Source organism: Herpailurus yagouaroundi, unplaced genomic scaffold (assembly GCF_014898765.1).
Source record: "Herpailurus yagouaroundi ecotype Mexico unplaced genomic scaffold, PumYag 159, whole genome shotgun sequence".
NCBI lineage: Eukaryota > Metazoa > Chordata > Mammalia > Carnivora > Felidae > Herpailurus > Herpailurus yagouaroundi.
In genome coordinates, this window is record NW_024412400.1 from 81,738,696 (window position 1) to 81,763,920 (window position 25,225).

The 25,225-nt window shown below is 37.3% G+C and overlaps 1 protein-coding gene across 1 annotated transcript; it reads left to right on the forward strand.

The window, feature by feature from the left end:
• The first annotated feature begins 219 nt into the window (after window positions 1-219).
• On the forward strand, window positions 220-24,948 carry CLDN16 (claudin 16). Its single transcript, XM_040481092.1, is given in 7 exon segments — window positions 220-559; window positions 562-612; window positions 614-748; window positions 14,408-14,510; window positions 18,036-18,200; window positions 21,824-22,015; window positions 22,716-24,948. Coding segments are annotated over 7 exon segments (921 nt in total). The 5' UTR covers window positions 220-418; the 3' UTR covers window positions 22,850-24,948.
• The last annotated feature ends 277 nt before the right edge of the window (window positions 24,949-25,225 follow it).

Here is a 25,225-nt window from a genome sequence, read left to right on the forward strand (position 1 = left end):
TGGAAACCCTTCAAGGAGCTGTTCTGCCCAACACTGTGGAATGCAAACTCCCTTGAGCAAACACTTGTTTAGCATAGTTTCACCAGTGGCCTGTCTGTCCAAGGTAGTCAACGAATATTAAAATAGTCCTCATAATAAAAGAGCACTCAGTCAACCGTGTAGCCTCCTTACTGAGGGGGAGGAGAATAGCTCACTTTCCCTGGAGGGCCTGAGAAAGATCGGTTTACAGGCGTCAGCATGGGGTGTGACCCTTCTTCTCTCCATCTTGGCGCTGGCACGTGCCTCGGGTGACCATCACCTCACATTAGCCCACAGTCTGGCCCGAAAATGTTACCACAGTGCCTTTTCTCCCCCACCCAAAACACACTCAGCCCTTTCACTGACCTGGCTTCTGATTGGAGGCTGGTTGCTTTGGATAATGACCTCCAGGACCCCTCTGTGGGTTACAGCCTGTTCGCGTTACTCTTACCACAACTTAAGACGTCTGCGGTGGGGTGTGAGGAAAAGTAAAAGACCGGTATTTTCACATCCCCAGGTACCAGAAGCTCAGAAGACTGACAACGTTCCAGCCACCTGAGTGGGCTCAGGGCTCGCAGCTGCCCATGTGTCCCTTCCAGACAGGCTGCTTGCTAAAATGAGGGATCTTCTTCAGTACGCCGCCTGCTTCTTTGCCTTTTTCTCTACTGGGTTCTTGGTTGTGGCCACCTGGACAGACTGTTGGATGGTGAATGCTGACGATTCCCTGGAGGTAAGAAGTCAGCACCTTCTTTTTCTGACCCAAGCCCGTCCAAATTTTCTCTCAGCCCCGCTGTCTCAGGATGCTTACTGGGGATAGAAATAATAGCCAACGTGGATGGACTTACTCCTTACTTACTACTTACTGAGTCTTATGTTAGCTCATTTAATCCTCACAGCTGATCTATGAGGTAGGCATTGTTATTATCCCATTATATAGATGAGGTAACTGGATAATCCCTCTTTTTTCTTAAGGATAAATTCGCATAAGTGTAATTACAAAATCCCTGCCACTGAGTCTTCTAGAAACTCACCTCTTCCACTGCTGCTTATACTAAATTAGAATAACATTCCAGTGACAGCCTTTCTCATAACCATTTTCTAATTTGGATGACAGCATTATGACTGGCCTCTCTTAAAGAGTGATAATCTAAGAAGTTGAGTAATCAAGCTCAAGGTGTATAAAAACCTACCCATTTCCTACATAAGAGGAATTGTTATTTTAAGGTGTTTCCAAGTAGGAGCGAGAGGAAGAACAAATCTTTCCAGTGGGTCCCAAAGTACGGGGGACAGATATGGATTTAAGAAACTCTCAAAAATAAGTTGCTCTTGGAAGCCAACTGTTAACACAAATGAGTGAGTGGTTCACATTTGCAGATTTTATTTTTCTTACTGGAGAAGCTCAGAAAGAAACCATTTTGAAATTTACAGTAATTTCCTGCGGCTATAGGAATGTGAGGAAGGTAGAACTGATTAAAAATCAAATCTTCAAAATCAGCTACTGTTCATTAGTGAGGTTTCAGAAAAAGTAGGTAAGAAAAGAAACAATATATCAGGAACTCAATGACTATGCAACAACTCTCTTACTTATATCCTGAGGGGAACAATTTGTTCTAACAAATGCCATAATATCACCTCTGTGAAGTTTAGGAAAGGTACCCAAGAGCTAGTTTATATATTTTTTTCTCCTAATTTTATTTATTAGACTCTCATGTTACAGTTAGAAACAGAAAGTAATGACCTTTCTATTCTGCTGTGTATTATTTTGGCTTGCTTTATTTATTTATTTATTTATTTATTTATTTATATTTAGCTTTTAATTTTCCTCTGACTTCTACATGGCATTTCAAAACCAACAGAGTTATAAATACTTCTTTAGAGCTAGAAAATTATGTGCCTGAAAATTGCGATAGAATTGAAATACTGCAAAGGATGTGTGCTATATGTGAGTCCAGTGATGTATTTTATCTGGCCTCGCATGTAAGTGGTGAATGAAAAAAAGAATGCCTTTTGAACAGTGCTCAGAGAAAAGTGCAGATAAAAATGTCTGCTGCCATTAGCTCCCCAGAATCCAGACTGCCAGTAGTAGGAGATTAATTTAGAAATATATTGGACTCTAGTACACACAAAATTATTTTTGAAAAATATGCAAAATCTCATCTAAAAGCACTGTTAAAATATTTTCTGAAACAATTTGAAAATCTTTCTGCTTAAGCCGACAGAAATACTAACTTCACTTGGCAAGAATGGAAGTTTAGGAAGGGTCAGACCTTGCTGAGGGAGATGGAGAGTCCCGGCATTTAAAGCATTTTCTTGCTTGTATTTCAGTACATCCAACCAATTTGCCATCTGCTCTGTGCAAGAACACTTCTAGTTAAAATGAATGGTATGAGCAGTCCAGGTTATTCACCTCAAGTAAATCCTTGCTAACTTTGGACAAGAGTTAGTATTTCTTAGCTTCTTTCTTAGTTCCCATACTTGAAACATACTATGCAAACATTCTCCAAGACGCTTCCACATTAAAGAAAAACTGTAACAAATGAGGCTTCTGCTCTCCAACAATCTCTATTGGTCAGTATTTTCAATGCGACAGGGACCTCTTGTAATAATTGCTCCTTCAGTTGGCCAATATATGAAGGCATACAATTATCCACAGATTTCAGTGTTCGGATACCCACTGACTCAAGTCTGTTACTCTCGCTCCTTGCTTCCTTCCTTATGTATGTATCATTTTTGGTCCACATGAGCAGCTCACTTTAAACAACTATTGGACAAAAGTTAACACAGTAAAAGTGCTTTAAAAAAACCCACCTGTGCAGTATTTAAGCAAAAAGGAGTATTATGAATTTTTAGCTTTGTTAGCTTTGTTAATCTTCTAGAGTGATGGAGATGGAAAATGGAAAATGGATTCAACAGTTCAATTCAACGTAACAAACATGGAATGTATGACATATAAAAAGTACTGGGCTAATCTTCCTAGGGGAGGCAAAGATAAAGCGGGAATGGGTCATGCCTTCTAGGAGTGGACATTTAGTAGAGAAAAAAGATACACATGGAACTATAATGAAAGGCATAGGCCAGTTCATATTTGAGAAAGAAATGAACAATATACCATTGAAGCAAAGAATATAGAATGATTATTTCCTGTTGAGGACATTGAAGCTGGCCTCAGGGAGGAAAAGGCATTTGAGCAAAGCCTCCAAAAGGGCTTCAAAAGGTAGAAATGGCAGCAGGGGCCTTCTAGACGAGAGGATACATGGCAAAAGTACAGAATGAGTAAAAACTCAAGGCTTGTTAGAGGATTAAGATGAATAACCGGGAGCACAAGGCAGAAAGAGCTCAAATACTCTTTTGTCTTACTGCAGCATACTCAAAATAGTATAAAACATTATTTTGCCTTACTCATGCCTCCCTTGAAGAAAGTTCTTTGCATTAAGTAAAAATGTTAGGAGAAAAGAAATGGCACACGGATGGCACAGTGCACAGCTCCAAACCAGGGACCGGGGGCCCTGCTCCTCCATTACTGATTCCTGTGTCTCTGGGAGGACTGATGCGGTGGAAAGATCTAGGGCTTCGAGATTATTCCAGCCTGTGTTCGCATCTTACCTGTCTTCCATTGAGCAAGCCCCCGCTCTGTCTTCAATTAGCTCAGTTTCTTCAATTAGAAGATGAAGTAAACTCCATAGTTTTAAGATCCTTCCTCAGTCTTCATGTTGTTTAACACAAGGACTCCTTGACTATGACTGTCTGTGATCCCAAAGTCATGGCCACTCACTGAAGGACCCATGGTGTCTACAGTCTCCCCAGAAACTTCCATTTGGAATCTAATGCAAACCCTCTCTGTTTCTCTGTTACTTCCTATGTTCTTCCTTCCATATTACTCCATTCCTCATTACTTATTTCTTCTTGTCCTTCCCTCCACCCTCTTTTTCTCACTACCTCCATTCTCCTTTATTCCCTGTCTCCTTTCTTCCCTCTTCTACCCCTTATGCTCTTCCTCTCCTTACTTATTCTTTTTCCTTCCCATAATTTCCCCCTCATCTCTGTTTCCTTCCCTCTCTCTCTCTCCTTTTATTATTTTCTTTCTATCTTCTTTCATTCCACAAATACTATCTGATACCTCTGTCCCCCTGGGGTTGCAGTGGGTAGAGGTTTGGAAGGAATATGTGACCTGGATCTACCTTGGGTTGTCCCAACATTACTGGGAGTTATGGGCAAGTGAACTGAAAGTTACCATACGGTGTGACAAGTGCCATGATAACAAATAACTCTGAGTGACTGGCTCACCCAGTCTTAGAGAATGAGTAAAGGCAACCCAGAAGAAACACCTAGCGTAGGACCTAAGGACAGGTGAGTAAGGAAGAAGTAGAGAGTATTGCAAGCACAGGAAATAGTATGGGCAGCGATCCAGGTATGAGAGCAATATATGTGGCTTTGGACTATGTCAACATGGTAAGAATTTCCAATGTAGGGAGGAGACAATAGGAGCTTGGTCATCAAAGGCTTTGTGTTCAAGTAAAATATAGATCTTACACTGTAGTGAAAGGTGTTTCACTGTAAACAAATATGCACACGTGTTTTACAAATATCAATTGTTGTGGCTACTTATGGGGAAAGGTTAGAATGAATAGAAAGAAATGTAGGAGACTAGTTGGGAGGTCTTTGCCGTAGAACAGGAGAGAAACATTGATGGCTTGAACTAGTGAGGCAGCAAGCATAGAGAGACATGAAGATATGGGAAGCTCTAAAGAACTTGAATAGATAGGATTAATAAGTGCATGTGGAGAAAGGAGCTGATTCAAGGGACAAACCAAGGTTGAAATCCACTTTACTGTTTTTAAGCAATTAGAGGAATGGTGGAGTCACTCACCAAGAGCTCAAATGGAGGAAAACGAGTCTCTGTACAGAAGTCATTAAGCAGCAATGTCCCTGGACCATCCCACTATTTTTTCCTCACTGAGAATATTATACAGCACCTCGAGGGGGCCAGGAGTACAATGCTTTCTAGTGGGAAAGTTCACAGGTTGGACTTGATGTGAGAGGACCCTAGATTAAATCCCACACTCCGAGGCAATACCTGTATGCTTTTAAATAGCAGACATTTAAATTGCTATAAAGCACATTTTTTCTTCTGTAAAGGGAGGATAATAATGTAATAAGTGCCTTGTGAGGATTCAATGAGTTTGTGTACCTAAAGCATTTACCACAGTCCCGGGCAAATACAAATCAGTCAATAAACGAGAGATATATTATTGTCTATTTGCAGTTTATTGTTTTGTTTTTGTTCTGGAGGAGGAGATGACATTTTGTATAATGTTCACTGAAGGTAGAGATATGAGATTTAAGTTCTATCCCTGTGTTAGCTATTGATTCTCTTGGAGAAATTTTGTTCACTTCTCTGAGCTGTGGTTTGCCCATTTTTATACTTATGACTGTTTCTTTTTTATCTAACCAGGGAATAAGAGCAAACAATATAGACAAAGTAGCATGAGTTACCTATTAAATGCATCTTTTTTTTTCTTTTTTTTTCAACGTTTATTTATTTTTGGGACAGAGAGAGACAGAGCATGAACGGGGGAGGGGCAACGAGAGAGGGAGACACAGAATCGGAAACAGGCTCCAGGCTCTGAGCCATCAGCCCAGAGCCTGACGCGGGGCTCGAACTCACGGACGGCGAGATGGTGACCTGGCTGAAGTCGGATGCTTAACCGACTGTGCCACCCCGGCGCCCCTAAATGCATCTTAGAAAGAAAAATAAACTGAATTATTATTATTAGTTTGTTAACTATATTAGAAAATATGAAATTCTTCATATACCACACTTAAATTAAAAAAAAGTAGTTTCTTGGCAAAGTTCTTTCAATTATCAGAGGGAAAGAATGTTTTCACAAGATTAATCCGTTTTCAGTTAATCTTGCATTAATTATTTACTGAGAATTTGCTATACACCAAGCACTATTATGATTAAAATTTTATTACCTCAAATGAAGGTTTCTCACATTTGGATTTATTTTATCCCCATGATCAGGTTCTTCCCTGGGATTTCTAATTACATTAATGATGCCGCAGTTGTTTTGGATATAAAATAAATGTTAAAATTATCATACCTGCATGTACTCTGATTATATATATATATGTACTGGTTTTACTTTCCCGACTCATTGCAAACTCATTCAGCAGACATTGGCGGCTACAAATATTCTCTTGTTCATCTCATGATCTCCTCCTCTTCACACCAATTTCCACATCATGGAAACTCATGATTCACATGAACTGACAGGGCGCATCTATTAAGATACTTGGCATGTTTATGAAAAGAATGAATATCATGCGATGTGATCTTTGGAAATCACACATTGAGCCATAAATGAAAAGTATCTCTGTGGGGAGACCACCACCATTTTGTAGGCAAGGCTTTTTAATCTTAGTACAATTTAAAATTGTTGAAGATATGGATTTCGCCCCTTTTTTTTAAAAAGGCAGGAATAAAAATCTAATTCCCTGGGATGTACAATAAGGTTGGTGAAGAGTGCATTCTGGTCCAGAGAATATAGTTTTTTCTGCCTGGTGCTTTAAATAAAGACAGAAATGAAGAAACTAAGAAAGGAAAAAGTAAACTAATATTTTATTACCATTCACTCAGCAAACACTGATCTGTCACAACTGATGCAATAGTCATTGCAAAGTTAGGATGCCATGCTTTCAGAAACATTCTAAGATGATTAAACGTGTGATTTAAATAAACAATAAATGTTAAAACTGATATATTTAGGGGTGCCTGGATGCTTCAGTCGGGTAAGTGTCTGGCTCTTGTTTTCGGCTGGGGTCATGATCTCATGATTCGTGAATCTGAGCCCCACATCAGTCTCTGAGCTGACAGAGCAGAGCCTACTTGGGATTCTCTCTCCCTCTCTCTCTGCCCCCTCTCACTCGTGTACTCTGTCTCTCTCTCAAAATAAATAAATAAACTTAAAAAAATAGAAATGTTTAGTTCAAATATGTAAATTAGGTAATATAACCATGAAGACCATTTCACCTACTAAGTAAGTACTATCTCGTTCTTGCCATTTTTACTTTTAGCCAGCCTCCCACAAATAAACAGGCAGAACTAAACCAAATGTATTTCAGCAAATAACTCGTGGCACATAAATGGAGAGGAAAGGAAAGGTAACATCTATTATGCTTACTTTAATCTTGCTTCTTTATCTTTATAAATGACTGTTTTGAGTTCTTTTAGACCTTGGGATAGTAATATATATATATATATATATATATATATATATATATATTTGAGAGAGAGAGAGAATGAGTGGGGAAGAGGGGCAGAGGGAGAGATAGAAAGGGAGAGAGAATCTTAAGCAGGCTCCATGCTCAGCATTTATCCCTACATAGAACTTGATCCCAGGACCCTGGAATCATGACCTAAGCCAAAATCAGGAGTCATACACTCAAGTGACTGAGCCACCCAGGTGTCCCAATAATATAAAATATTAAAATGAAAAGTTCAGAATCCTGGTATAAAAAAAACTCAAATGCATTTCATGTTAAAATTGAAATTGTCTCAAGTATTAGTAGTAAAGTATGTTATTTACTATGGAATTATTAAGGTTTTGCATCTTAATGAATATATTTAAGTAAATACTGGTAACAGCTAAGTTGTATCTTCTGTATTAAAGAACATTGACACAAGAATGGTAAAGTGGTGTGAAAAGCATAAATTCCTATAATATATGTGTGCAAGGTGGTTTTTAAAATAGTACATCTTCATGGCTTCTTCTACTTTTCTTTTGTTTTATGCATACTTCTCTCTCTGTATTATATTTACACACACATCTCAGTGCATATGCACTTATAACTTAATGCGCATTGACAAAGAAAAATCTTATTTTATAGTGGCCAGCCAACGATACATATTTATTAAAACTATTGAGTATATAAATATATTTTTCCCCACACAGCTGGAAGAAAAATAAATGCCGATTAATTAAAGTATTTTTAAGTTTCTCTAATTCCCAAAAGATATATAAAATACATGGAGGCAAGACAAACACATCCAGTACTACAGGAAACAAGACAAGGCAGGCAAAATTGTATGTTGCTGTCTGTAAATATTTCCAGAGTGACAAGGAAAAAAAATGGCAAAGACAAGGGTAGAGAAGCCTTAATGGGAAGTTGCTAAAGAGATGGGAATAGGAAATCCCAGGATTAAGGAACTAATTTAGGATACTATAAATTCAACAGGGAAGATACGTGGTCAGTATGGTGTCCTAAAGAATTTTCTGAGTGGTATCCTGCTCATCCCGAGTCCTGTGGTAAACACTTACTTCCCAGAGCTGGTTGAGTAGATAGGGTCCAGCGTGACAATAAATCAGTATTAACTCTATAGTCTAAATCATAATTCTTTGACTCCTAGATTCAGCTGTTTTATCCATTCAGTCAAGTCAGAAGCATATATTAAGCACCAGTTGTGCATAGAGTGTATCAGTAACCATTATCTAAAGACAGATAGTTAATGTGAATTTTAAAAAGTGACCAGGACGCCTGGGTGGCTCAGTCGGTTGGGCTTCTGACTTTGGCTCAGGTCATGAACTTGCTTTCGTGATTTGGAGCCTGCATCAGGCTGTGTGCTGACAGCTCAGAGCCTGGAACCTGCTTCGAATTCTCTCTGCCCCTCCCCTGCTCGCACTCTGTCTCTGTCTCTGTCTCTCTCTCAAAGGAAATAAAGATTCAAAAAAAAAAAAAAAAAAAAAGAAAAAGTGACCAATTTTTTTTTCTTAATAAACATCTTTTGAGCATCCATTATGTTCCAAGCAGGAGGGTCTGTAAGCTCCTTGAAGCGAGGTGCCATACCTTTCTTGGGCTTTGCTTTATCCCCAGCATTTTGTTAGTCTGTTGACTGGCACATGGCAGATCTTCAATGAATATAGTTTGAAAGAGGACAACAGACAGACTTGGGAGACAGATGTCTGCAAATGCACAGAAGAATAGTAATGCAATATTGTAAATACTATAGAAAATATGCACAGATTATGGTATGATCTAGGAATAAATTAACCCTAGCTGGAGAAACTGGGAGAACTTCTTGGAAGAAGGAGTATCTTTGAAGTGCCATTTGAAGGATAGGTAGAAATTTGACAAATTGAAGGCAAAGGGAGTCATTCCCATTATTATACACGAGGAGTGAGAAAGTTAAATGCTGTTAGGAACCAGGTAACCAACATCCTTGAGAGAGGCAGATTGGGGGAGGAGGGAGGGGGAGGAAAACTGTGAGTACAAGCCCCATCTAAAGGAAGCAGCCAGTCCCTTGGCGCTAATCATTGTTATGTGGGACTGAGGAGTCCAGGTGGCCAGCATGACTAAGTTGCCAAAGGAAAGCAGAAATATGGACTGCTCTATAAGATCTCTGTTTTACTATTGTAATTAAATAATATTAAGAGATTTATGCCAGCCTCATGTTTGTGACTTGTGCTTTTATTGTTACATCTTGGATAAACTGAGTTCTCCCCATTTAGGAGATAATCTCCTCACGTCAGGACAGATATGCATTGAAATAATATAGAAATCCCTCTAGTATCATATTCCTCTAGTATAAATTGCATGTTAGAAGAGTAAGCTTAAAATTGCAATCTTCTATTTTGAATGACCCTGCAAGATAAGAATTATTAGTTAACATTTTGCATTTTTGCCCTTTAAGAAAGGTTAATCATAATAGTTGAAGCATCAGTCTCCTTTTTAAACAGAGCCTTGTCTTAAAACTTTTAAGAATTTAGATTTACTTGCCTTTGAGAGAGTTCTTAATAAGCCTCTGTATAACACAGGAATAAGTAAGTGAAGATTATATATTATAGCCAAGGAGGGCTTCCCTAAATATGATAAATACCATAAAAAATTTTAACCTTGTCTTTGTGCACAAAGGCACCTTTAAGGGTGTCTCCAGTAAGTGCTATATTAACACAGAAGTTTAGTTAATTACAGCCACTATTCTCACGTACCTTAACCGAGTATGAATACCAAGCAATCTAATAGTGTGCCCCTGAGCATTAATACCTAATGAAATTAGATTCCTGTTTCCTCTAATGAGCTCATTGCTTTTCTAAATATGGTCATTGCAGGTAAATGATCAATAGCCTTGAAAATGACACCACTGCTGGATTATTTTGCCAAGAGACTCTTTTTTAGTGTAAAATGAGTATTCCTACATATATCTCTCAGGTTCCTTTCTAAATAACCTCATATATAAAAAGAAATACCACAGTAGGAGTGTTTGTTTGTTTGTTTGTTTTAATGGGGCTATGTTAGACAGCAGGAATTATGGACAGTCACTGTCTAATTATGGAACAGTGACTTCAAATCCATATAACCTAGCTCTAGTTGGTGTAAACTGGATCCAGTATGTTCTTGTTAATTGAGGGACTGAACAGGAATAAGCTATGAGAAGTCCTGTTTTCTATTTCAGTATAACAGCTCTGTACCATACCAATCATATCTACTGTATTTGTCTCCTAGGGCTGCCATAACAAATTACCACAATTTGGTGGCTTAACTCAAGAGAAATTTATTCTCTTGCAGTTCTGGAGGTTACAAGTTTGAAATCAAGGTGTTGACAAGGCTGTGCCCCCTCTGAAGGCTCTAGGGGAGAATCTGTTCCTCTCCTCTTCTGGCTTCTGGTCACTACTCCATTCCTTGATTTACAGCCACATCACTTCAATCTCTGCCTCTGTGGTTATATTACCTTCTTCTCTATGTGTCTCTCATTAAAGCACTTGTCATTAAATTTGGGGCCCACCCGGGTAATCCAAGATGATCTCATTACCTCAAGATCCTTAACTTCACTACATATGCAAAGTCCCTTTTTCCTTTTTTTTAAATATGAAATTTATTGTCAAATTGGTTTCCATAAAACACCCAGTGCTCATCCCAATAGGTGCCCTCCTCAATACCCATCACCCACTTTCCCCTCCCTCCCAACCCCCATCAACCCTCAGTTTGCTCTCAGTTTTTAAGAATCTGTTATGTTTTGGCTCCCTCCCTCTCTAACCTCTTTTTTTTTTTCCTTCCCCTCCCCTATGGTCTTCTGTCAAGTTTCTCAGGATCCACATAGGAGTGACAACATATGGTATCTGTCTTTCTCTGTATGGCTTATTTCACTTAGCATAACACTCTCCAGTTCCATCCACGTTGCTACAAAGGGTCATATTTCATTCTTTCTTATTGCCACGTAGTATTCCATTGTGTATATAAACCACAATTTCTCTATCCATGCATCAATTGATGGACATTTAGGCTCTTTCCATAATTTGGCTATTGTTGAGAGTGCTGCTATAAACATTGAGGTACAAGTGCCCCTATGCATCAGCACTCCTGTATTCCTTAGGTAAACTCCTAGCAGTGCTATTGCTGGGTCAAAGGGTAGATCTATTTTTAATTTTTTGAGGAACCTCCACACTGTTTTCCAGAGCATCTGCACCATTTTGCATTCCCACCAACAGTGCAAGAGGGTTCCTGTTTCTCCACATCTTCGCCAGCATCTATAGTCCCCTGATTTGTTCATTTTAGCCACTCTGACTGGCGTGAGGTGGTATCTGAGTGTGGTTTTGATTTGTATTTCCCTGATAAGGAGCGGCGCTGAACATCTTTTCATGTGCCTGTTGGCCATCTGGATGTCTTCTTTAGAGAAGTGTCTGTTCATGTTTTCTGCCCATTTGTTCACTGGATTATTTGTTTTTTGGGTGTGGAGTTTGGTGAGTTGTTTACAGATTTTGGATACTAGGCCTTATCTGATATGTCATTTGCAAATATCATTTCCCATTCCATTGGTTGCCTTTTAGTTGGTATTTCCCATTCCGTTGGTTTTGTTGATTGTTTCCTTTGCAGTGCAGAAGCTTTTTATCTTCATGAGGTCCCAATAGTTCACTTTTGTTTTTAATTCCTTTGCCTTTGGGGATACGTCAGGTAAGAAATTGCTGCGGCTGAGGTCAGAGAGGTTTTTTCCTGCTTTCTCCTCTAGGGTTTTGATGGTTTCCTGTCTCACACTCAGGTCCTTTATCCATTTTTAGTTTGTTTTTGTGAATGGTGTAAGAAAGTGGTCTAGTTTCATTCTGCATGTTTCTGTCCAGTTCTCCTAGCACCATTTGTTAAAGAGACTGTCTTTTTTCCATTGGATATTCTTTCCTGCTTTGTCAAAGATTAGTTGGCCATATGCAAAGTCCCTTTTTCCAAAAAAGATAACATCCAAAAATCCATAGGTTCTGGGGATTAGGACTTAGACAAATCTTTGGTGGGAGAAGTGAGGGAGGGGGCATGATTCAACCCATCATACCTACCCTTCTTCACTTTGATTGTGGTTAGTTAGCAATGTTGAACACTGTCACTACTCAGGTTGTTACGATGTTTAAGTACTTTACTAAGATCACTTATGAGCAAATCATTTATATTGTGTGTTTGTAATTTTTTAATTCTTATAACTATCCTAGCACTATCTCCTTTACGCAGATAAGAAGATTGAGGCTCAAAAAAAGGTAAGATCTTGCCCAAAGATACAACACGTTTAAAAAGTGTCAACTTAGATTTAAAGTCTATACTTTTTTAGTGGCAGCTTAAATTGCATGCATATCTAACTTGAGATGCTCACATCCATCATTAAAAAATTGGTATGTTAACTTTCACAAGGTAGATCTGTGTTAAATTTTTGGTTACTGCAGTTCCTGAGGCAGATAATATCCCCAAAGCATCCCTTCAGTTTTAACCTTAGGAAGAGCAAGCCAAAGTGAAGGTTTGTAGAATAATAGCCATAGGACAAGATTAAAGTTAGGGTTTATAACCCTTCACCCCAAGCTATCTTCTCATTTTCAGTGCTGGAGTACTCTAGCCTGAAACGGATTTGGAATTTCTTAAAATGGTTTTAAGTATACTGCGGTGCTTAAGAGCAAGCACACAGATTGCCATATTTGTGAACTATGCTTGCTTGGGGTTATCACTTACCTTTTCTATTCCTCATTCTCCTTATTTGTAAAATAGCTGATAGTAATTGATGTCTCACAGGAGCAGTTAAGGAATAAATGGGATAATAATATACTTAAATAGTAACTGCTTCACAGTATGGACTCAATATAGATTTATTATTACTGATTATGTGTATTTTACCTATAAAAGGGCAATAGAAGTACAACATTGACATTTGTAGTGGAAGAACAAGCAGTAAAGTTTTATTTGGCACACAATACACCTGCAAGATAGAACACCAAGCAAAGCTTCAAAGCACAAATATTCCCTGATACGGTTTCCTTTTGCAGATCAAAGGGTTTTATGTCCCTTCCTTTCTTCTTCACACCAATTTTAATCTCCCCGCTTTGGCATTTCTCTTCCTACATTGTTATTTAGTCTTTCTTTAAGGAAAAAAAAATAAGTTTTTATTTTCCAAGATAATTCTTGGTTAAATTTTACTAAACTATTCCCAGAATCCCAAGGTAATGTGAATCTGTAATTGAATCAGGACAAACAATCATATTAGCTCTGTTCCATATGCATGAGCTGTGTCAAGAATATTTGAAACTATTTCCCATTGGCATGTTTACAATTTTAGGAAATCTTTTGTGACGTGCAGCTTACAGATAAAACATGGAATGGCTCTGGGCACTGGTGTCTTTTAGCTCTAGGTGGACACTTAGAATCATCTGCACTATGATTCTAAGCAAAAGTGGTGTCCAGCTGTCAGGTTCTATGACATTACTGCTCAGTTCGTTCACATTCATATCATAGCTGGAACATTTGTAATGTGTCAGTGGAGCAAAACGGAAGAAGCTGTGGGTCTTTATATTTCATCTGTTGCTGTCCTGAGGTATGGCATTCTTTGGCAATTATTGTAAAATTGTGAACTTCATATACAATAATACCTTTCTTCATGGGACTCAGTGTTTATCAGGGTGAAAAATTAATGTACATTCTTAATAGACTCAGGACGTCAAGAGTTAGCATTTATTGTTATATTTATTTATTTATTTATTTATTTATTTATTTATTTATGATGAAAAATGTCAGCAGAGGAAAAGTGACATAAATTGTCTCCGTGTGAAACCATGACTCCATGATCAAACCAGCCATAGACATTTGCATATATGTAATGAAGACTTTATCTAGTTAGGTACCACTGTCCCCCCTCCCCACCCCATCAGGAAGTGAATTCATTTCCTGGTGGAGAAAGCCTTTAGTTGTTAGTGCTTAAGGGAAAATACTGTAAAACACATTGTGTTTGTTGTAAATGAAATTCTGATCACGCTTGCAACCAATGTACTTTACTATCAAACGCACAACAGCCAAGGTCTTCCTTTGATCGAGGGGAACTAGAGTGTGCCTGCATGAGTTGTTTCACACAGTGTCTTCTCCCAACATCTAGGTGAGCACCAAATGCCGAGGCCTCTGGTGGGAGTGTGTCACGAACGTTTTTGATGGGATTCGCACCTGTGACGAGTATGATTCTATCCTTGCCGAACACCCCTGTATGTATGCCTTAGACAACCCCCTTGCCAGGGAGGGATCCCAAACAGGTTTTCATTGTGTGTGTGTGTGTGTGTGTGTGTGTGTGTGTGTGTGTTTCTACAGAACTATGGTAAAGTTCTGTCTCATTTTAAATGTTTCCATAAAAAGTTCAGAAACGTGAATTGAAACATGTTGGGCATATTTTATCTTTTTCCATGTTGTACACATTCTTTTAAGGTAAAAATATTAACTTCTTCATCTCTGCCCCCCTCCCCCCAAATACCTGGCAGAGTGTCTTACACACAGACTTAAAGTAAACCCTTTTCAAATTGAGATGAATTCTTCAGGGTGTGGTTACTGGAGGATTACAATTGACACATTAGAGGAAAACCATTTCAGAGATGTCTTTTAGCTGTGATGTAAGTCAAATAGGAAGTGGACAGTAATTCATTGAGAGAGTTGCTGAGAAAGACAGAAGGTGGAAACAGAGGGGGCAGAGACAAAGAGAAAAACAGACATGGAGATAGGCAAAAAAAAAAAAACACAGATTAGAGGATCAGGGAATGAAAAGAATCAATACATATGACACACAATTAACAGAAATAGTAAAGCCAGCTCCTTCTTCTTCCTAACCTTTAGCTTTAAATTTTAATTAGGTGTTAACAAGGTCCATATTTCTATGAATAAAGAGATTTCATAGATGAAAAAATGTTATCATTGATTCTCTCAGTATTTCTCCACAGCAGGTATTTATTTATTTAGAACATTGAATCATGCCAAGAAATACTGGTGCTGTTGTTAAAGCTAATTGGTTTTGGTCTCCTTCAAAGCAGACGGGGTATGGTAGAGCATGGCAACTTCTTTCCTGAAGATAAATGAAAAGCAAATGCTTGGAATGTGACTTTTCCCCTGGACAGCTATTTCAGTCCAGGGATAAGCACTTAAAAGGAGCAGTGCTCTAAAATATCCTCTGCTATTTAGGATTTGAGTGTTTTTTTTTTTTTTTAACCTAATTCATAAAGCCTATATTTCATTTTTTTTTGAAACTTCTTAATTCTTTCTCTTTTTCCCTCCTTGTGGTAACCTACTTCTATCCACGAAAAAGCATGATTTGGTCAATAAAAATGTAAGTTCATGTGGACACTAGGCTATTCCAGAAATGTGGTGCTGTGGTGGGAACGGAGAAAAAAGAATAAAGATAAAATATTTCAAACTTGTAAATGTTGTTATGTACATTTATACAAGAATAACAGAAAATCACTCATAAGCTTACTGCACAGAGAAAACTGCTGATTGTATTTTTAAATATTTCTTTTTTTAATCTTTTGCCTGCACTAGCTCACATTTTAAAATATGTTCTTACCTATTAATTTCAAATAATATCTTAAAAAGTAATTACTTTTGATTAAGAAATTCCATCATATGCTTAGAGACTACAGATACAAACATGTATTCTAAGAAAATAACAACTATACCCTCTAAGTTAGGATATTACCTATAAAATTTTATTTTTAGTCTTTGATATCTTTTATAGAATCACAATTAGATACCTTTTCCCACTGTCCTATGGACCTAGGATATACAGACCCAGACAAAATTTTTTTTCAGGGCTCTTGTTGATATAGTTAATTTGAGTTCCCTTTTCTCCAGTCAGAATATTTAACATTATTCTAGCAGCCAGTTCTCAGACAACACCTGGGGAAAACAATCCCTGGTTCGTTAGCATTAGCAGTCTGCCTGCAGAACTGCCCTCTTAGAACTGGACAGGCCATAAGGCTGGCTGGATAATACCATAGACATGAGTCCTGGAGTTCTACAGAGCATCAGAAATCATGCTATATGTAGGATCAAGGCTTGGAGAGGGGAAAACCAGGGTCACAATTTCAAGGTGTCCCATTCAAAGGCAATCCTGGCCCTATTGGTCCCAGGTCCAAAAGAGACTTAATATTTAAGGAAAGCACTCCAAAGTGTGGGACTGCTTGGCTTGGGGTGCTGAGTAGGAAACCCGCTTCTATATATATAGCCTAATTAGGCACATATTTTTCTCTTTCTTTTCTTTTTTTTTTTTTTTAATTTTTTTTTCAACGTTTTTATTTTATTTTTGGGACAGAGAGAGACAGAGCATGAACAGGGGAGGGGCAGAGAGAGAGGGAGACACAGAATCGGAAACAGGCTCCAGGCTCTGAGCCATCAGCCCAGAGCCCGACGCGGGGCTCGAACTCACGGACCGCGAGATCGTGACCTGGCTGAAGTCGGACGCTTAACCGACTGCGCCACCCAGGCGCCCCTCTTTCTTGAAATTTGAGAAAAATAAGCCTTAGATTTGGCCTAAATTAGAAATATAAATCTAAATTTTTTGAAATAATGCCATATATTAAGATCTTAATTATTCACCTATTAATCAGGTAAAAGCTGATTTTATGCATTGATTTCCTCTTAGATGGATTATAAAGGTATTTTTTTATTTTAAATACATTGGCCACATTTTACAAGCAATCTATTACTAAATCAGCCCTAAATTTATCTCACCACTGCAGAAGAATTATTTAAAATACAAGGAAGCCCCCATCACTATGAAAATAAAACATAATTACAATACCCTCAAAAAGAATAAATTGTATTCCTCTTTTTTTCCATTAGCGAGCTAAAATAGTAGTAGTTTTGACATCAGGTAATTAACCCTCCATTTCTGACAAAATTTCCCATTTTTAAGTTAGCATAACCGAGACTCACAGTTCAAGAGGTTTTCACATTTGAAGATGCTTCCACTGCAGAAGATGATTGCTACTATTCCACTTCTACTTACCTAATACCGTCTTCCCTGGACCTTCTACCACATATTCTCATTGGCCATAGTTGAAATTTGCTCAGTTGACAGTGCAAGATTAAAGGGTTAAGATGGAATGTTGGCCAAGAAGGGTCACCCCTGGAAGCGATGAAAAAGAATATGATCTGGCCTTTAGAAGTAGTCTTCGACTAAATAACAGAAGCTCTGTAGCTCCTCCTCCTTCTAAAGAGATGGCTTTAGAAGAGATGGCTCCCATTAGCCTGAACAGGCAAGAGACATCTTGAATCATTTTATCCTGCTCCCCTGTACCAAATTTTAACCAGTTATTTTAAGTATATTTTTCAATGGAACTTCAAACAACTGTAGTGATTGTTTATTTCTTAAATATTCATTGGGCAACTCTGCAGAATAGATACTCTACTTTCAATTGAGTAGTCAGCTATAATACTTGTGAACAAGTCTCATTCCAGAACAAGAAACAAACAAGGAAAAAGGTATTTAGTGTACACGATAGGCCAAGCATTTTGCTAGGGGGCCGACAAGTCTAAGTAATAATCAGTGCTTAAACAAATAATAATACCGATAATCTCATGATATTTTTGCATTTTATGAAAAAAAAATCCAAGTTCATGCAAATTTAAATTCTAATTCAATGGGCATTTGTTAATGTATGTAATTATCTGTTTTTTGGCACACCTCGACATTAACGTGTTTCCTTCCTCTGACCATGATTTAACCACATGCCCTGATCTTCCAGTGAAGCTGGTGGTAACTCGAGCGTTGATGATTACTGCAGATATTTTAGCTGGATTTGGATTTATCACCCTGCTTCTTGGTCTCCACTGTGTGAAATTCCTCCCTGATGAGCCATACATCAAAGTCCGCATCTGTTTTGTTGCTGGAACCATATTACTAATAGCAGGTACTCTCTGCACTAGGGATGGGGGTAGAGGTGCTCATCTACAGTCTTGAGATGAAGGAGGATGCTGTTGTGAAGCAGTTCATTTTTTTTAAGTTTATTTATTATTAAGTTTTGTTCCAGAGAGAGAGGAAGAGCACACGTGCACATGTGCAAATGAACAGGGGAGGGGCAGAGAGAAGGGCAGAGAGAGAATCCCAAGCAGGCTCCACAGTATCAGCGCAGAGACCAATGTGGGGCTCTATCTCATGACCCTGAGATCATGACCTAAGCCAAAATCAAGAGTCAGTCACTGAACCGACTAAGCTATACAGGTGCCCCGTGAAGCTGTTCATTTTCACATCATATGTGACTTGCTTTTCTACATTGAAGGAATAAGGAGCACATCAGCCCTTCTTTCTTCAGCTGTGAAATCAGACAATTAATTTTTGGTACGATGTTAGATCAAAGTTTATTGAAGTCCTCAAACTATTTTTAACCATTTAAAAAGTTATATAATGGTTTAAAGTTTTCAAATAATTTATTTTTTATTATTCTTGAAGTTAAATCCTAAAGTCCCAAGGTCCCATCTCCTTACCTGTACCCACTGTAGGAGTAGGCAATTCTTTAGCAATTCTTTAGCAACTAAGTTGTGCCAAGTCCTATGTCAGGTTTTCTTATGTGCCAACCCATCTGAATGTAAATGTAACAATAAGCAGATTATATCTCCACTTAAGAGGCAGATGAATAAATGGAATTCTGAAGGATAATAAATCAAGCATGACTTATAAACAAGTCAAGAAGCACTTTACATGGTGTTTATTGATGAAAAAGCATCATTAAATTCTGTCATTAAATTCACTTTAGTCTTCCTCTGTCACAATATGATGTCTTCTTAAGACCTTAATGCAAGTTGGGAGAAAATACACGGTCCAAGAGACCAAAGTGCAGGAAGATTGAAAACTAATGGGCACACCCCCAGAGAGGAAACTATCTTTTTTTTTTTTTTTTTTAATGGTAGTAGTGAAAATTTAGCAAAGCAAATATAAGTGATAACTTCACCAGGAAGTATAAAATGAATGGATAGGGATTTTGGAATTAAAAATACTTGCAGAAGTGTCTGGCTGGCTCAGTCAGTAGACTATGCAATCTTGATCTCAGAGTTGGGAACTCGAGTTCCACGTTGGGGGTAGAGTTTACTTAAAAAAAATTTGTTTTAGGGGCACCTGGGTGGCTCAGTCGGTTAAGCGTCCAACTTTAGCTCAGGTCATGATCTTGCTGTTCCCGAGTTTGAGCCCCACATCGGGCTCTGAGATGACAGCTCAGAGCCTGGAGCCTGCTTCAGATTATGTGTTTCCCTCTCTCTCTCTCTCTCTGACCCTCCCCCACACATGTCTGTCTTTCTGTCTCAGAAATAAACATTAATTTTTTTTTTATTTTTTTTAATACTTGGAGATATATATATGTGATTTTTGACCTTAGGCCAGTTTCTTAACTGGTCTTCTTTACTTGATCTGCAAAATAAGGCCACATCCCAGCAATAAAATCTATTCTGAATTGCTGTTGTAAAGATCCAGTGTGGACAGAGTGAGCCCATAGCAGAGAGCCTAACCCATCACACAGTCAAAACTGGGGCCTCCTTGAATTTTTTCACACAAGCATTGAGTCAAGGCCTGATGATCCTTAGGTTGTATTAAAAAACCATAAGAACTTAGTAAGTTTTCCTTTTTAAGACATTTATTCTCATGTCTAGGTTGGCCTAGTGATAACATAGAGCTTTTGTATGTAACCATGTGTTTTATTTAACAAATTTAAACACCATTTAATGCATACAGTTTTGTTCCAGAATACTTTCTGAGATACCATTATATATGCCCCTTTTTATTTAAAAAAATAAAAATCAGCTAAATATTAAAATATGAGTTGATTGGGGCGCCTGGGTGGCTCAGTCGGTTAAGTGGCCGACTTCGGCTCAGGTCATGATCTCGTGGTCCGTGAGTTCAAGCCCCGTGTCGGGCTCTGGGCTGATGGCTCAGAGCCTGGAGCCTGTTTCAGATTCTGTGTCTCCCTCTCTCTGACCCTCCCCCGTTCATGCTCTGTCTCTGTCTCAAAAATAAATGTTAAAAAAAAAATTAAAAAAAAAAAGAGTTGATGAAAAATTCCCTATAGGAATGGATGAAGAAATGATGAAATTAAATTTCCAGATATTGCCAAAGGCTTGAAACCATCATTTGAAATTACTATGCCAAATGTACCTGGGTGGCTCAGTCAGTTAAGCCTCTGCCTCTTGATTTTGGTTCAGGTTATAATCTCCTGGTTCATGAGTTTGAGCCCCACATTGGGCTCCGTGCTGGTCGTGCAGAGCCTGCTTGGACTTCTCTCTCTTTCTCCCTCTCTCCATGCCCTACCCCCCCCCACCCGACTCTGTCTTTCAAAATAAATAAACCTAAAAAGAGAAGAAATTAGATATATATTATATAATTATATTATATTACATATAATAAATATATATAATACATAAAATTCTAACACCATACATATATATAAATATATATGACATGCTATTTTCATATGGTATAAAATGAAATATATGCATATTTCATATATATATGTATCTATGTGTGTTATATGTATATATAATTTTACATAATCTGTTTCTAAGTTTTAAAAAAGGAATTTCCATCTTAAACCCATAGATTAGAAGTATTGTAGAAAATAGGTGGTAATTTATACCCTGTTATCTAAAGGTTATGTGTTCATTATCTGTCCTTAAACTTCTTGCGTTAAACAACTGGGAAAATAATGCAATGAAATGGTGACTTAAATACATATCACAGACCCCCTAGAAAAGAATGTGAAACACCATTTTCACATAGCATTTTGTCCTATAGCTCCTCACCTTTTTTTTCCCTGCACCTTAGCACTGATGTGCAATTTATACCTTTAAAACAAGCAGACTCTACTGGCATCATTCCAAGCCAGTCAAATTGTCAGATAGACTAATTTGGGGGGTTAAATTTTGTTTAAAAGGAACAAAATTTCTTAGTTTGTTCTCTCATGGTGTGTGGGTGGTAGGTAAGAATTTATTTTAAAATAAAGACAATTTTTACCCCAGTTATTTGTTTTTAAGCCCAACAGACTAAAATTATTGACTTCAAAAAACATAGTTTCCATATGGGTCCTGATTATGTAGCTGACACAGCTTTAATTGTGGGTCCAGGGGGTGGGGCAGAGAAGAATAGAATATTCTTAAAGATATATACTTTTAATTAAAAAAATCAATAGAGTGAACGTATGCTGTGTATTATTTGTCTTCAATTTTGTGTTCTTTCTTTTTTTCTGTTGTTTTTCATATTTCCTTTTACACAGCATTCAAAATAACATGTGAGAGAGGAAAATTAAAGAAAACCACAATGATCATTTTAAGTTTACACAAACAGATGAACACTGCATTTTAAAATTTTTGTATTTCTCTTTATGTATAAACTGATACATAATTTGGAAGAAACACAAAATAGATAGCAATTATTATTGCCCCTCCAAATGATTATTATCCCTCTCTAAATGATGCCACCCATTTTGGGTAGCAGTCCATGAACTTACATTTGGAAAGCCTGTATTATTTTAGCAACTTTTCTTTCTTTCAGGTGCCCCAGGAATCATTGGTTCAGTGTGGTATGCTGTTGATGTTTATGTAGAACGTTCTTCTCTGGTTTTGCACAATATATTTCTTGGCATCCAATACAAATTTGGTTGGTCTTGCTGGCTTGGAATGGCTGGGTCTCTGGGTTGCTTTTTGGCTGGTGCTGTCCTGACATGCTGCTTATACCTCTTCAAAGGTAAGAACAAAATAAAATAGCACACTTACTTGCCTCCATTATCAATCTTTCCAATCTGGTAGAAACAGTTCTCACCAGTGCAAAATAATGTTGCTTACTTGATCCCTACCTCTTATAAAAAATGACACTTGAGAAGTTTCTGTTGTTCAAAGAAAACTGATTTGCAATATTCAAGCCTCATACCTCATAAGTGGTATATTGGGTGAAAAAACCACATCTATAACTGTGTCCAATATCTAAATATATAATGATGATTTCAATGTGTTCATAATCTTATATTTCTAACTTCATCTAATCTACTAAATTTATATCTAGAGTTAAACAGAGAAGTAGACTGAGAGCCAAGTCAAATATTTGTTGTTAAAAAATATAATGTATTACTATTGGGTTTCTAAAAATATTGTTAAAAAGCAAGAAAGTCCATCTCCTCATCAGGAAAGAAGGAAGGAGGGAAGGAAGGAAGGAAGGACAGAAGAGAGGGAGGAGAGAAAAAGAAGGAAAGTACCTAAGCTTTTAATCTAAAAATAACTTTCCAGATGAAAATCTTAGATTTTATTCTAGGGTTCTTCTTAGATGATTCCTTCTTAAAGTATTTATATTTTTGTCTCTTTATGAGAAGAATGTGTAAAATGACATTTTTCCCCAAAGTTCACTGAATCATAATTATTTCTATACAACTACATTTATCTCTTTCCAACAGATGTTGGACCTGAAAGGAACTATCCGTATTCCATGAGGAAAGCCTACTCAAATGCAGCTATTTCCATGGCCAAGTCATACGTAGCCCCTCGGACAGAGACCGCCAAAATGTATGCCATGGACACGAGAGTGTAAAGTGCCACACATCAGTCTGTGTATATATGTTCCTGAAATGATCAATCAATATGTTTAGGTTAATACAATAGCAGGTTGATCTAGGAGCACTTACTTAGTCCTCATGTTCAACTAAGTTAATTGCTCAGCTTAATCAAGAAGTTTGATTCTGCTATCACTGCTCCTTTTCTGTTATTCCCATATTCTCCCTCCTTTCTACCCTCCTCTTGCACATGCTCACATACACTTGCCCTGTATTTGCAGATAAGGTTGCTAGGATATACAAATGTTTGTTTGTGATTTCATATTGCTATTAGAGATTGTGACATGGTGATATTCAAGTAAAATGATACTTTAAGACTAGAAAGCAACCTTTAAAAGAGGCCAGAGATTCTAATCTTTGAAGGTATTGACAGCCTCTTAGCTCCTTCTCTGGCTTTTGGTTCATTCTTTGTGTTCTCAACTGAGTGAGTTATTTGATAACTTTGAAGATGATTTTCCACATTTAAACTAGTATATCAAACACTACTGTTACTCTGACTCTGTTAAAATAGAAAAAAGAAATTAACAGCTTCATCTACCAGCTGCTGGTGGAACTGAAAGATAAGAAGTGTCCCCTCCATACTTGGAATGTCAAAAGCAAATGTCAGATTAATACCAGAGCAGTGGTCACTGTCTTCCTCGTAAACAACATAAGAGATCTGTGTATTATTTTATTGCGACTGTAAGTTTGCCTATATATTGCCAAATTATTAGACCACAGCTGCAACAGCTAAACTGGAGAGTTCAGTCATTTATATATTGGACATCCAAAAATGTTTCAGAAATGCACCATATTAAAATTCACTGATTCAGGTGTTCTCCCACCAACTGGATCCTTAGCACCCAGGAAAATATCTGACAAATGATAAAATTTAACAAATATTTGTTGATTGGAAGAAATAAATTCTCACAACTCTCCACTGAAATAAAGATCAGTTTTTCTCACAAAATGTCTATTTGTCGAGAAAAAAAAAAGGAATTATATATTTAATAATACACGTAAAGAAATCAGTGAATGATTGCTAATAGCATCTTGTTCATATTCACACTGTGGTCATACATTTTTTTTAAATGGTAGGGTTTGTTTTTAAAGTTATATAATTTAACTCAGGTTTTCTGATTTCTTGTAAATCACATGAATTGCTTAATGCTTTTGCAGTACCTTAACAGGCTACCCACTGAACTAGATAGTAGTTCTCTGGAAGATGGAAATTTAGCTGTGAATTTCTGAAGACCCCCAAAAGAAGTATTTTAAGTTAATAAAGCTAAAAACAATGTGAAAATAAGATGATGAAAGCCTAGAACATATATTTACATTGAGCGTGGTGTTCATGACTTCACATGGTATCTCTTTACTAGTATTCTCAGGAGAAATTCTAATCTAACTTTAGGGTTAAGGATAACTGATTGACTTTTATTTCATGGATATTATTAACCATGTAATTGACACTTAAAAAATTATTCGTAGATCACGTTTACCTGTTATATTGGTGTCATTCTATGCAGTTTAAAACTGATTTCGTGTTGTTCTTTCTCAGCCTTGGTTTTTAAAATTTTTATTCCCATCCTTATTTTATGATACATTGTCTGTCATGTTTTACATATTCTAACAAGTCTCTTGAAATTCTTCTTGGGAAAGGCAGGGTAAAATTAATTAAATAACTCATTAGATTTTAGAGAGATAAATTTTTCCTTCCTCAAAGACTTCATTTGTATAAGAAAATATTTCAGAGGATTCAGAATATTGACATTCATGAATGTTTTAAAATTTTTCTCAATAAAAATGTTTCGTATATCCTCGGAGAAATATTCATTTTTTTTTTATTCCTTTGGGAATGTTTATTACTAATTCACTATAATTTAATGAATCTTCCCAAAATAAAGCATAACAAAGAATACAGTGACAACAAAACAAATATTAAATAGTGAAGAAGTAATAATTGACATGGTAGCAACTCAACATGCCCAGAAAGAAAAATTAAGATAAGCCCAAAATATACAAACAGTATCTGATACTAAAATTCAGTCGTATCTTATTACTTGGAACAAGAAAAAATAAAATTTATAAAATTGGACAATTTTATTTACCTACCTCTCCATTAAATCCTATTTTCTAATATCACACTTTTAATGGAAATTAACCTTTTGTTATTATACACGTTGTATGTGTGCATTACAGAAAGTTGGAGAACAGGGGCACCTGGGTGACTCAGTCAGTTAAGTGTCCAATTTCAGCTTAGGTCATGATGTCACGGTTCGTGGGTTCAAGCCCTGTGTCCAGCTCTGTGCTGACAGCTTGGAGCCTGGAGCCTGCTTCAGATTCTGTGTCTCCCTCTCTCCCTGCCCCTCCCCTGC